Raw genomic sequence first — 13,580 nt, forward strand, 5'->3', positions numbered from 1 at the left:
GCTTGTTTCTCGCCATTGATTCCTCTGAGTTTCACTTCTCTTATTCCTTTCACATACCACTCTCTTGGGGTTTTTTTCCCAGACGTACACTGTCGGGGGAAAACCCTGAAACATCTCTCAGGATGGTTGCTCTATCTGTCCAGGATGCTGGGGTACCTTCACTCCAGCGGCCCTCTCCCACACATGGCCCCCTCCGTGGAGGGCATGACAACCCAAGCACGGTCTTCCTTAGTCTCCCAGGAAGGCTCCCGCAAAACCTGGATTGGAGTCGCATTTTGAACCTCATGGCAATCTCAACTCGGCTCCGCCATCTTGGTATGCAAATGGGATATGCAAGTCAGAAGAATGGGTCTGTCGTTAGAAACAGGTGGAAAGGAGACGTGACCTACTCTTTCAATAACTGCTTGGTAGTCATCACCAATTTTCTTAAGAAGTTTTCTTCCAATCTGACTTAAATTCTTCAGCCCCTCACCCTGTAGTTTGATTTTGTTTCCCCCTTTTGGTACGCAGCTGTGATGGAGAAGAGCTAGTTTCCACCTTCTTTGTAAGTACTGAAGCCAGTTAAGAATTAGGTCTAAATAAATCATTTTCTCCCCTTGGAATAACAATCGCTGGTATTATATTTCGATCTTTTTCTTCTTTTTAGTGCATCTTACCTCTTCAAACTCTTTCCAGCATCCTCCTACAACAATTACGTTATCCTATTTTCTGATCTGCACATGGTAAGGGTCTTTTTATGTCTGTATGGCCGCAATCTAGCCCCCTGGCTGGCAGTCAGCAGGCTCTTGCTAAATCTTGAGAAAATGTGAAAGCATTCTTGGGCAGTATTCAATAAATGGCTGAGCAGAATTTATTTGCCTTCATTGGCTATATTTTGCTATTTGTCTAGTCATGCTTTCCTGATTATTCCGACATCATACATCCATCATGAATAGTCCCTTCGACCTTAGCATAAAACTCAATAAGCTCCTTCTCATGATTATCCTAAAACATGAAACTAAGTATTGATTTTCGAGTAAGTGCACAACTAGAAGCTTGGTATACCGTGGCAGAATCCTAGTGCACATTCCTAAAATTTCATCTTTTATGTGTCTGAATTCCATGCAGTATAAGAACAAGAAGTCTTTCTCTGTTCAGTAGGTTTTGTTATACAGTGGGTGCTTAAGTGTTTTATTATGAACAGTTTGACACTTCAATTAAGTGGTATTTTAAAACACATACATTTAGTTAGCAATTTATTTTATTAGATACTTTTTCTGTTTTCTTCTTAAAACGCTGGTAATTATTTTCCAAATGTTTATTTTAGGTCTGCCTTTGCTTAGAACAGCTTATTACCATAAATTTTAAAATTATACATTTTCTAATTACATGTCTTTCTCTTTCACACTCAATCTCCTAAAAATCATGTCTAAATGCCAAATAGAGAATACAAAATATTTGGAACAAAAGTCATGATTCGGGCTAATGGACAAACTAAAATCACTAATCCTTTACCTTTGGATCAGAGCTGATTAGGGTTATTAATGGATACTTTCCATTAGACCAATGTTTTCCTGACTGACATAAACACTTCTTTCCCACTCTTGTTCCAACACACACACGTACACAGCTCAATACTGAGGAAAAAAGTAAAACAAGAAAGTGTGAAAGGGAAATGAAGTATAACCAGTTGGTTTTTTAATAGACAATTTTGTCTTCATAGAGCCCTGACAAGGTCATACTCACCTTCGAATCACCATGACCACTGATGGGCACTTACTATCCTTGGAAAAACACCTCTGACTTAGCAGTTACATTAGAGAGGCGGGGGAAGGTAAGAAATAGAAGACTGGGGAGGGGCCTCGATTATCACTGAAAGATCTCACAGATGTGGGTTTTACCTTCTTTGATTCTTCAGTGAATTAGCAAACCTGTCTAACATAATCTGGAAATCTTTCCCTAAGTTAAAGAAAGAAATATTTGGGACTTTTTACTATATAGCAGTTCCCCCTTTGAACCCAGAATTCCCAGGCTAAAGATTAGTGAGTTAAATCAGAAAGCCCCATGCCTTCCCCTCAGCAAGGTTAATAATTATACCCCCATTTAATGCCTAGAATCCCATTTCCAACCAAAAGCCTTTAAGTAGCAACTCTCATAGTATGTTTCATTAGAGATTATACCTAATGATTAAGCTGAAGTATGAAGTTTTAAGAATTATATTCAAAACCTTAAAGCTATGCCCCAGAGGAACCTACCTAAAGTATGGGCAACCCCCTTTACCCCAAACTTGTCAGTTTTGATATTCCCGAAATCTCTCGTCCCAACTCTCATGTCTCTCAGGGGCCCTTGCGAGTGTTCCTCCCCACTAAGAAGAAACAGAGTTCCCCCCAGTTCTCCATAATTGAACATCTAAGATGAGGGATGTGGATTCAAGAGAATTCAGGGCACCTGGGTGGCTCAGTTGGTTAGGTGACTGCCTTTGGCTCAGGTCATGATCCTAGAGTCCCGGGATCAAGTCCTGCATCGGGCTCCCTGCTCTGCGGGGAGTCTGCTTCTCCCTCTGACCCTCCCCCCTCTCATGCTCTCTCTCTCTCTCTCTCTCAAATAAATAAATAAATAAATAAAATCTTTTGAAAAAAAGAAAAAAAGAGAGAATTCAACCTGATGGCCCATCCAACAAGGAGGATCCCACTTCCTCGGAAAGGTGTTCACTAGGGTCCTAGTTCAGAGTTTCACTGGCAGATTTCTCTTTAAGGCCCCAGGTCTCACAACTATAGGGAGCGTACTTTTTTCTTGGGCACATTATTCAGACCAAGGCAAGCCTGATCGTTCGTCCGCTGGTCGTGAGGTGCACGTGTGTCTACTGCCTCCACTCGCACGTGAGAAAGAGCAAGGAGAAACCCAAACAGATCCTTCATTTTTTTCAGAAATAGGTATGTGAGGAATGGGCAAAAATGATCTTTTCTGCTGACTCTGAGAACTCAGAGTGGCAAGAGTCAAGAAAAGAAGGCTCCGGGCTGTTCTGCATTAGACGTCGATGGACACTTGCATTCGGGGTAGAGCAGAGAAGAACCAGACACAGGGAGAAGAAGACAGGAGAGGCGGAGAAGGAAGGTCGAAGGCCCAAGCCTGAACTGTCCTGGGAGACCAAGATACCTTTAATAATGGGGAAGTCTGATACCCAGTTCAAAAACCACTCAGCCCTCAAAATGAGGGCCTTGAATCAAACAAATGTTCAAGTTCTTCAACAAAGATCATTGCCAATGGAGTTAAAATCCATCCGAGCAAGCAAGAGAGGCTAGAGAGTGGTCTAGTCCACGAGGACAGCACCTTGTTGCTGGGCTCCCAGGGGACAAGCACAAAGCCTAGCACACAGCAGGCAGCCAATAAATCCTCGTGAAGTCATAACATTCATTTCATATGGCTCCAAATGACACTGGAGACACAATAACGTATCACACAAAGGCTCAACGACAGCTAATTTTATCCCCACAACAAAATCTAAACAGAAGTTGGCCATGAAGTGCTTTAGGTTTTCTGTAACATCCCATTTATATGGGAAACACAGAACAGCCACAGTTCAGCCTTTGCTGCAACATGATGGAGTCAAGACCCCTTCAAAAGCTCCACACAAACTGGATCGAAGCCCTATCAAATGCAATCACTCACGGTCTGGTACTAGATGGGCATACATCTGTCTTTTCAGCAAGACTCTAAATTCCCGGGGGTGAGAGGCTCTGTGTGTCTTGCTGAACTTTGCCCCCAGCGCCCTGTCAACGTGCTGCGCGGTACAGGCGTCCAGTCCCGTGAAGGCAAAGCAGATGAGGTGCAGAAACAAGGAGAAACTCCTTCAGGAAAGCTAAAAGGGCCAGAGCACAGTGGGGCCGGTAAGGACGGGAGAGGCACCCTTTGTGCAGATTAGAGGCTTCTAGCACCGGAGGGCAGAGGAAACAACAGCTGGCTTAGGTGGCAGAGGAAAGAAAAAAGCTGGTGAGTTAACCTGGAATGTGGAAGGATCACAAGAGATCTGCACCTGGGCTGAGAGGAGGGGAGAAGGAAGCAAAGAGAGGACCAGGAAGGCATAAATAAGAGATGAGCTGCCAAGGTCAGAAGATGAGCAACCCATCTCTATGAAGACCCCCACTGATGGAGGGAGTGTCGGAAGAAAGATGAGAAGCCAGCTATAGAAAATGCCTGAGGACTGGGAGCATGAGTACACCTGGTCTAGAAGCTTCCTTTATCTGGATATCAGCAAAAGAAAGACCCACAGACAGGCAGACAAGGGACATCTGCTCTGCACCCACCGTACTGCCCCATCTTGGAGCAGGGGCTAACCCCCACAGAGAGGCCTTCTCAGTATTTAAGACGTATCTCCTTTTTCTTCTCCCCCCTTTCCTCCTGCCGTCTGAGGTGTTGGCCAGATAAGATCATGCACTTCTTTGGGGTTAGTGACAGAGGTCCGGTAGAGTTCTGCCTTTCTCTGTCCTGGTGATATGGCCACCAAGAGCAAGAGGAACAGGCCTGGCTGTCCTTTCAGTGTCTCTTCAAAGATGAGCCTCATGGAACAGAAAAGCAACAACGGAAACCACAGAAGGACTTCGAATGTCAAGGTGACACGCATAGTCTCATTGCTGTGACCTGTGGTCAGCTAGTGGATACCATTGTGTCTAAATTATTAACTAGCTAGAGAACATCCAGATCATATTGTGGACCTGGGTGCGGGAGCTCTGGGAGAAGGGAAGGAATGCTGTTAACTCCCAGCGACCACTGGCCAGGCTTCCTACCACGTGCACAAATGGCCCGCAGCGCCTAGGACACAAAGCCACACACCCAGCAGAACGCTTCTGAACTACAAAGGGTCTTTCTAGAAGTAACACGGGCTGGGGATTAGCAACGAGGATAACAGACTGATGCCCTGGTGTGATGGTCTTTGTTAAGCCCAACACAGACAATATGGACAGTATGGCATTATCTCAGTTTTGAGGGAAATACCCCAATTTTGATAAGTAACGTTACTCACCCTTTATACCAGAACATCTCTGAATAAGCATGGTCTGTGTTCCTACTGCACGGGCAGATCCCCCCTTGAACCTACTTGTCCACCCTCCGATTCCACGTAACCATGTTCTAGACCCACTTCAAGAATTCTCTGAACCCTTCCTTGGGACTGGGAATAAGATATGTTACCTTCTTCCAAACAACAGCGGGTCATCAATAGCCTTTGACAAAAGGGTGTCACCTTTTCTTGGTAGACACAAATCCTAAATGAAATCACCACCTCTGATCAAGAAAAAAGCATCTGTGGTTTCTGTGAAAGGCCGGTGTCCGTCAAGCCTGTTCTCAAATTCTGAACACAGATAGTCCTCTAACCTTAAACTTGTTGCATTCTAAAAGTTTGATTGTACATCAGTCGTGGAAAAGAGAGAGGTACATCCCCCAGCAGGAATTACACACATAGCAGGTTCTCAGAACAGCTCAGAAATCTAGTCCTTTCCTTCAAACCACAGGAATAATACAGTAGAACTGAGAGCTCAAGTGGTATCTTGATGAGAAAATGCATTCACACTTCCCTTTGGGGATGCCAGGAACCCCAAAACTCTCCCTTTCTGGCAGTGGAAGGAGGGGTCCTGGTGTGGACTTTGGGAGGGAGGTCTCTGTGTTGAAAATCGAGACCGGAGAATGCAAGGGGAGGGGAATGAATGCCTCCATGTCTAGACTGGGAGGCAGGGCTGGAGGACAGAAGGGGGGCTGCGGGCCTCAGGGAGGAGCGGGGCTTGCGGAGTCGAGGGGCACAGACACGCTGCTTCCCGCCACCTCTCCCATCTCCCCGGCATGCCCAAATTTCTTCCACTTCTTTCTCTTTACTCTTCTGGAAGGCTTTGTGGGGAAGGGCTGAGAAAAAATGGAAGGCGACAGCAGGGTCTATGCAGTTGGAAGAAAGGAGAAGATGAGGGAATCACCAGGGAGAAATACAGCGGAAGAAACGCCGTCTCCTAGTCAGAAGGAAGGAGTGGGTTTCTCACAGGTAAGATGCGCACCACTAGTCAGAACCTTGTCTGGGGGCAGGTGCACAGACCCGCAGGTAAGACACTAGGCGCTACTGCTCCTCAGCAGAACACTCCGCACTTACATGAGAGCCCTTGGGAACACTTCCCCCATGAAGGATGATCTTTTCAAGAAAGGGTTATCAAAAAATGTACTGCACATCTGTTGCACCTTGCCAACGTCCTCCTCAGACACCTAGAGCCCAGAGAAATATAAGCTCACGTTTAAAGAACTCACACACCTCAAATTCCAGCGCAGAAATTTGGCCTTGGTCACCAATTTCCAGCAAGGTGGCCGACCTTGAACAGTTGTGTATCCTTCATATAAAATTCCATCCCAAACCAGTGCACTGATATACTTTGTACTACTTGCTACTGATTCTAACCAGCGGTCATTCTTTAGCTATAGCAAAAGCAAAAGACTGAAAAATGTATACTTTTGTCTATAAATGATTAGAATGTCATCCAAGTTCTAAGATATGCAGTAAGAAATACAAAAATGGCATTGTGATTTACTGGAGTCTTCCAAGTGTCACTGGCATTACCTCTGTATTAACAACTTCCATAGGTTTCCTCTTCATTTCTCCTATGTCCAAGTAACTGGGGGAGGAAAACAAAACAGTAAGGTTCCTTTTATTGCTTTTGAATCAGTTATGTAAATTTCTTATTAAAAAATTGTTAAGATGTAAAGCAAGCCATAGGCAATGCTTAAGCCTAAAGCAAAAATCAATGGTTGCCAGTTAAAAGCAATGAGGGAATTAGGAACTGCCCTGAGCGTCACCCACCAGAGCCCATCCATGTCTTCGCCCAACGTCAGTGACACTGAAGTCTTAGAAACACACACTTCTTCGAGGGAACGTTTTCCCCCACAATGGCTGGCCCCTGACAATCTATGCAGTATTAATTCTTACAGTTTTTTTAAAAAGATTATTTAGTTATTTATTTATTTGACAGAGACACAGCGAGAGAAGGAACACAAGCAGGGGGAGTGGGAGAGGGGGAAGCAGGCTTCCCATGGAGCAGAGAGCTCGAAGCAGGGCTCAATCCCAGGACCCTGGATCATGACCTGAGCCAAAGGCAGACACTTAACAGACACTTAACTTTTTGATAGAAAAAGTGGTTTGTGTGTACAGTTCCTTAACAGTTTCATTTGTCACAGCTTTTAGGTCAAAACAAAGTACTGGGGTGCCAGGTGGCTCAGTCGGTTAAGCATCTGACAACTCCTGGTTTGGGCTCAGGTCATGATCTCACAATTGTGGGATCGAGCCCCACATCAGGCTCTGGGCTCAGCTTGGGGTCTGCTTCAGATTTTTCTCTCGCTCTCTCTTTCTCTCTCTCATAAATACATAAAATCTAAAAAACAAAACAAAAAACACAACAAAGGAAGTACTGACAGCATGCATTAGACCATCTGTGAAGGGGGGGATCTTCTTCCCTATGAAAACACTTTCATGATACAGAAATGCTCAGCCACGGGGATGTTTAGGCATTGGTTCAGCTAAAATGCACATGATGACCTCGTTAACCTCTGGAGACCCCTATTACTAAATTACTACTTGCTCTAATATTAGCTAGTGATCCTTCTTTAGCTATAGTGTCAGTACAACCTGAAAGCCACACTTGTGTCAACCTCGAGCCCCGAGGCCATCACTGCGATCTGGTTCCACTGTCCTTCACACATAGCAGGTGGTGAATAAATGTTTTAATATAAAAATAAGTATAAATCTAGCCTTTAATATATAACCATAGAGCAAAGATACCTCACCTGCCACCAGTGCCGAGTTGCCAAAAACAGAGTTTATATTAGAATTAATTTTATCTATGTTTTGTTACTGTTGTTTGCATTTTTGGATAGAATGCTTTAGTTAATCAGTACCACTGGAAATTTACATTTTTCTTACATGAACTGTGTTTACGTAAGACAGTGCAAAACTCCCTCCGTTTAGCAGTAAAATGGCTCTTTTGCAAATCTGTGGGGACTGATTTCTGACATAAGAGCAAAACAGCTTAACTGCCATTTGCAGAAAAGTGATCTCAGACCCACAAAATTAATGAAGTAGAGTCAACTTCCAAAACTTCCACACAGGAAAGCTTTAAGGAAAATAGCTATCTCTAGAATTCTCTGCTATAAAATAAAAGTTGAATAGCTACCTCAAGTTTAACTATGGTTTCAAAAATTTTAGGAAATCCCTGAGTCAAAGAAATTCAAGAAGGAAGTTGATCATTTTCATTTGAGTATTTTTTCCTACCATTGCTAAGTTCCCCAACATCGTTTAGGGTCCAAATGACATAAATTACCCTCGATATTTTCTGGGCTTTCTTTTCCTCAGCCAGTTGCCCCATTTGTTGTGTAAACTTCAAACTGCTAAGCTTCCAACATATTCAGCATTTAAATCTTCAGGGCTTATCATTATAACCATAGATACCCCTACTCGAACAGAAATAAATAAACTGTTCACCTGTCAGCATGGAAAACTAACCATGGAAACTGTTATAACAAATTCCGGGGGTTTTTTTGTATATGAATTAAAAGCAAAGATTACCATGCAAATCTCTTATATCCATATAAAGAATGACTTGAAGTACACTTCCTCTTTGCTTTGGAACTGGACCTGTTTTTATCTTTTGAGTAGGTAGGGCCAAATAAACAAAAGAGAATAGGAGTTACAAAAGTGAGTCTTAGACCTGGAGGGCCTGGGTGGCTCAGTGGGTTAAGCCTCTGCCTTTGGCTCAGGTCATGATTTCAGGGTCCTGGGACCCAGCCCTGCATTGGGCTCTCTGCTCAGCGGGGAGCCTGCCTCCCCCTCTCTCTGCCTACTTCTGAGCTCCCTCTCTGGGTCAAATAAATAAATAAATAATCTTTTTAAAAAATCAACAAGATATATGACGAAACATGTATCGTACATGGACATAGTGATCCTTTGTAATTCTGCGACATTTTGATGTGTACAAAGCCTGCTCACATCTATCGCACTCACTTTCCTAACACCACCACGATTCAAGCATGCTTATGCTCCTTGTAGGTATCAGGAGGCTGACTTGCTGAGGCAAGTGCCTTGCCCAAAGACACACAGCTAAGAAGCAGCTCAGCCTCATGTGTCCTGATTTTTAAGTGCTAAGTATCTTTGAAGCACGTGGCTCCATCTAGTTCTTATCCATGAAGTTAGTTAGCCAAAGTGTGCTGAAGGAGGTTTCCAAATGCATCTGTCCTCTCTCATTAAAAATAATGTCTAGCAGAGCAAAAAAAGCAGAACACTCAGAACTCGGTTAAAGCAGATTCAGAAAAGAAAAGTGAATGTGACATCGGGGATATTTGGGAAAATATTTCTATATAGTGAAAATTAGAATTCACAAGTCTAGACTTGGCAGTAAGAATACGTTTTTGCTATCCTGAGACCCAAGCCAGATTTCAATGAAAACACTATATTAACAACTATGAAACATAAAGTTTCCATGCGATCTCCACTCCTAGGTACATAACCAAGAAAAATGAAAACTTGTACACAATTGCCTCTAGCAGCATTATTTCATAATAGCCCAAAGTGAAAAACCCACGTGCCTATTAATGGATGACCAAAATGTGGCATATCCATAACCACGAGATATTCTTCAACAAGACAAAGAATGAAGTGTTGATACACATTACAACTTAGGTGAGCCTGGGAAACTTCATGCCAAGTGAAAAAGGCCAGAAACACCAAAGGCTACATATTGTATGATTCCATCCGTATGACATGTCCAGAACGGACAAATCCACAGACACAGAGAGTAAGTAGATCAGCAATTGCCAGAGGATGGGGAGAAGGGGAAACTGGGGTTTTGTTCTGGAGTGCTGGAAATGTGCTAACATTAGTTCGTAGTGATGATTGCACAACTCCATGAACCTCCTACAGATGACTGAAATAAGTAAAGTCTATGTTGTGAGAAATATATCTCAATAAAGTTGTAAAAACAAAAAATCCTGTGGAATATTAAATCCTACCTATCCTCCAACACCCCCCCACCAGAAACAATGTCCCTCAACTGTGAACTTCCACACGATTTTATTTTTCTAATCCCAGTTCTTCCTTTCCACGTTGCATTAAAATGATCAGTGTGCATGTGGTCTCTCTCCTGCTAGATCTCAAAGTCTTCAAGACAAGGAGTCACATCTAGCTCATCTTTGCTCTTTTCGCAGATCTACGCACAGCTTGCGAACTCACTGACCGCCTGTATGAGTGAGCTCTCTGCCGGGAACTGGGAATAAGCAGACTGACCCCCTGCGCTTGAAGGTCTGGCCATCGAGTACCTACAGACAGACATACAGGCAGATACCATAAGCCAATAAGCCCTTCCAAGCATTATACTAAGAGCGTAAACATGCGGTGGTGGGAGGAGGGTCACAGCAGTGGGGGCGTGGTCAGTTCTGCCTGAAATGAAAATTTGGAAGAATTTAAGCAGGTGGGGCAAGGGGAAGGGCAGAAAGCAATTTTCTCCTCTGGTGATTACATACTATCCAATGGTTTAAAATAACTTTTAAGACGTCGTTATTTAAACTCAAACAACAGGTGTCAAGAAAAAAAAAAAAGAAAGAAAGAAAACAAGAGGAAAGAAAAAAAAGAAAAAAAAAAAACGGAAAACGCTCAAGTGTCCAGTCTGGTCACTGAATACTTTTCTAAGATTCCTGTTCCTCCTGCTACCCAAGCGAAATTCCTTCCCCAGGCACACATAAGCCCCCTCCCCAGCCGCAGCGGGGAGCCCCGAGAGGCATCCACCCGCGCAGCCCCAGCCCCTGGACAACCGGCGGGTGGGCGAGGTGGGGCTCCCTCCTTTGCTCAAGCGACCCGAGCCCTTCGGTGAGACCTTCAGCGGTGGGCGGAGGGGACCGACGGACTCACTTGAGCTTCTTGAAGGCTTCCGGGCCCCCGGCCACGTAGTTGCCCCCGCTCTGGATCTGGTCTAGCTTCCGGATGCGGTGCCCGCTCCGCGGGGTGTAGATGTTCCTGACCGCCCCAAAAGGCGCCTGGACGCCGCCCGTCACCTCCTTCAGAAAGACGTCGAAGCTGGACACCTTCTTCTCGTGGATGACGACGCGACGCCCCGCGAAGAAGGGGTCCCCGTTGCGGTACACCAGCACGCTCTTCACGACGGGCTGGGACAGGTGGCTGGACCTGGCGCCGGTGCCGCTCATCTTCCCCGCGGGACGCCGCCCTGCGGGCTTCTCAGGGGAGGTGCCTCTCTGCCCAGATGCCTCGCCGCGCGCACCCCGCGGGGTCGCCTGCTGAAACCAACGCGAAACACACAAGCCCGCGGTTAAAAAAAGAAACAAAAAAAAAAAAAAAAAAGGCGGAGCGCGGACTGAGCGCCGGGCTTCACCCTGCGGAGACCCTACGGGCTGCGGGGCGCGCAGTGCACGTCCGGCTGGCTCCCCACAGTCTGCACAGCCAATCGGCGCTCGCCGTGCGCGCAGCACCCCTGCTTCGCACGCTCGGGGCAGAGCCCAGGTCGAGCCGCCCCGGGACGCGAGCGCGCGAGGGTCTTCACGCGGGGGAGCCGCGGGGCCGCCGCAGGGAGAGGTGAGCGCGCGCGCTGGCACGCACACGCGAAGGGCAAGGACGCGCCAACTCCATGTCTCACTTCCCAGTTGCAGGACTCTTGCAAACGCTTGCCCGTTCTCGCTCTGCCCCCTCACCCCTTCCTCTCCTGCTTGCTCCCCAAATGAAAGCAATGGAGAGTCTGGCTCGAATTGCCCACATGCTTATTTGCCGAAAAATAATACCCTAATGTGCGTTGAGGGAGAAAAGGGGGACCTCGGGGGAGGCTCGAGCTTCCGGGACCCCCGACCCCTCCGGCGACCAGCAGCGCCAGCGCGGGCGAAGGTCCCCGGGTACCGTTTGAACCCCGCGGCGCGCCACCGGGTCCCAGGGCGGGAGGCAGCGGGCGGGGTCCCCGGGGACGCGGCCCCCGCGGGGGTACCTGGCGGCACTCGAGGGCCGGCTGGGGGAGGGCGAGGGCCGGGCGGGGGCGCGGCGCGGCGGTTCGGCTGGCACCGCGCTGAACTCGGGGGCGGCGCGGCTCTGCCGCTGTTCCTCCGCTGCCGTTGCCTCCGCGGGCCTCCCTCACCCCCCGGGGGCCGGGGGGGAGGGATGGACTTGTTACTTCTCGCCGTTTCCATAGCGACTGCAGCCACGCGCGGGGCCGCGTCCGCCAACGAGTCCTGGCGCGCGCCCGGGTCCCTCAGGCTTTGCCCGGGGCCTCCCCAGAGACAGTGGAGAGGTCGGGGTTTGCGGGGGTGGGGGGGATGGAGGGGCGCCCGGTGGCGTTACCGTGCAGTCCTAATATAAATGGACGCCCCCTGTGTGCCACGGCTATGCTAGAGGTTGGTGATACAGCGGTGAAGACGGCCGCCTGCGGTATCTTGAGTGTTGGCCAAGCCACTCCGGGACATACGTATTGTGAAGCCAGGAAAAGTGTCCTTGAATTCTCCTTGCTCTGTGCAGACTTCATTACTGACTGTTCCTAACGCATCATATATGAACAGAAGTAGCATTGATAATATATATAATATACATAATATATTTAATAATGTATATTATTATATACATTGCATATAAAATAATGTATATAAAATAATAAATATATACTATAATATAAAAATAAATATATTATATATTATATAGATGAATATAATACAATAAACATAAATAATAAATATAAATAAAATAATAATATATTTAATAATGTTTTAAAACATTCCTAATGGAATGTTTTCTATGTAGCGGGCACTGCGTTAGGATCTTTATTACACTGTCTCCTTGAATGCTCATAATAACCTTCAGAAGCAAACATTATTCTTTTCTTCTGATGAGGAAACCAAAGAAACTTAACCTCGGGTCACACACAAAAGATCAAGCCTCCTTCTCTGCGATTCCAGAACTGTCTTGACCACTATGTCCTACGAATCTAAAAGGCGAATGCGTAAAACATTGCAATCTGGAGCAGAAACATTTTTATTAAGGTCACCTAATATGTTCATGTGTGGAGAGTTCACAGTTTTCCAAAGAAGACCAAAGAGAAGAGAATAATACAGAGAGAAAAGAGAAGGGAATTCTGTGAGCCAGTTGTAAAGAACCCACAGGTTAAGGGAATGAATGGGGAGATTATCTGTGCAAATATGCTACCAAATAAGGAGATAAGGCAGAATACCTTTTGAGGGAAAGAAGGTGGTAAACCAAGCAACCCCCAGACAACCCAAACCCCTCTACCCCCTATACCGCCCAAGCACAAAATGAAAACTTGCTGCCTCTTGTTCAAAAATTAAGAATATCAAGATGGCAACAGGAAAGCATTAAACCAAACACGGGGACGGCCGGAAGTGTGGGGCCTTGTTGTAAGTCCACGAACCCACCACCCCACATGCACGTTCTGGTTCCTTCCACAGGAGTATCTCCAGTGAAGATCTGTCTCCTGGGGCCAGACTTACTTACCCAGTGGTCTCTTAGTGATGTGGTGGCAAGTATTTAGTTACTGGCTGTTGGGGAGGGGAAGGCCTTGATTCATACCTTTTACCAATTTTTG

At 46.2% G+C, this 13,580-nt stretch overlaps 1 protein-coding gene across 2 annotated transcripts in view; it reads right to left on the reverse strand.

Moving 5' to 3' along the window:
* The window catches only part of DCDC2 (doublecortin domain containing 2), a 133,204-nt gene extending 121,057 nt beyond the window's left edge, over positions 1-12,147 (reverse strand). The window contains exons 1-3 of one of the 2 annotated variants that reach the window (XM_032341229.1): positions 11,979-12,147; positions 10,901-11,280; positions 6,569-6,623 (exon numbers count right to left, since the gene is read on the reverse strand). In XM_032341229.1, coding sequence (XP_032197120.1) covers positions 6,569-6,623; positions 10,901-11,193 — 348 coding nt within the window. In that variant the 5' untranslated portion in view covers positions 11,194-11,280; positions 11,979-12,147. Of the gene's footprint in view, positions 1-6,568; positions 6,624-10,900; positions 11,284-11,978 lie in introns of both variants that reach the window. The other variant, XM_032341228.1, reaches the window with a different exon arrangement.
* Between the last annotated feature and the right edge of the window lie 1,433 nt (positions 12,148-13,580).

Source organism: Mustela erminea, chromosome 4 (assembly GCF_009829155.1).
Source record: "Mustela erminea isolate mMusErm1 chromosome 4, mMusErm1.Pri, whole genome shotgun sequence".
Taxonomy (NCBI): domain Eukaryota; kingdom Metazoa; phylum Chordata; class Mammalia; order Carnivora; family Mustelidae; genus Mustela; species Mustela erminea.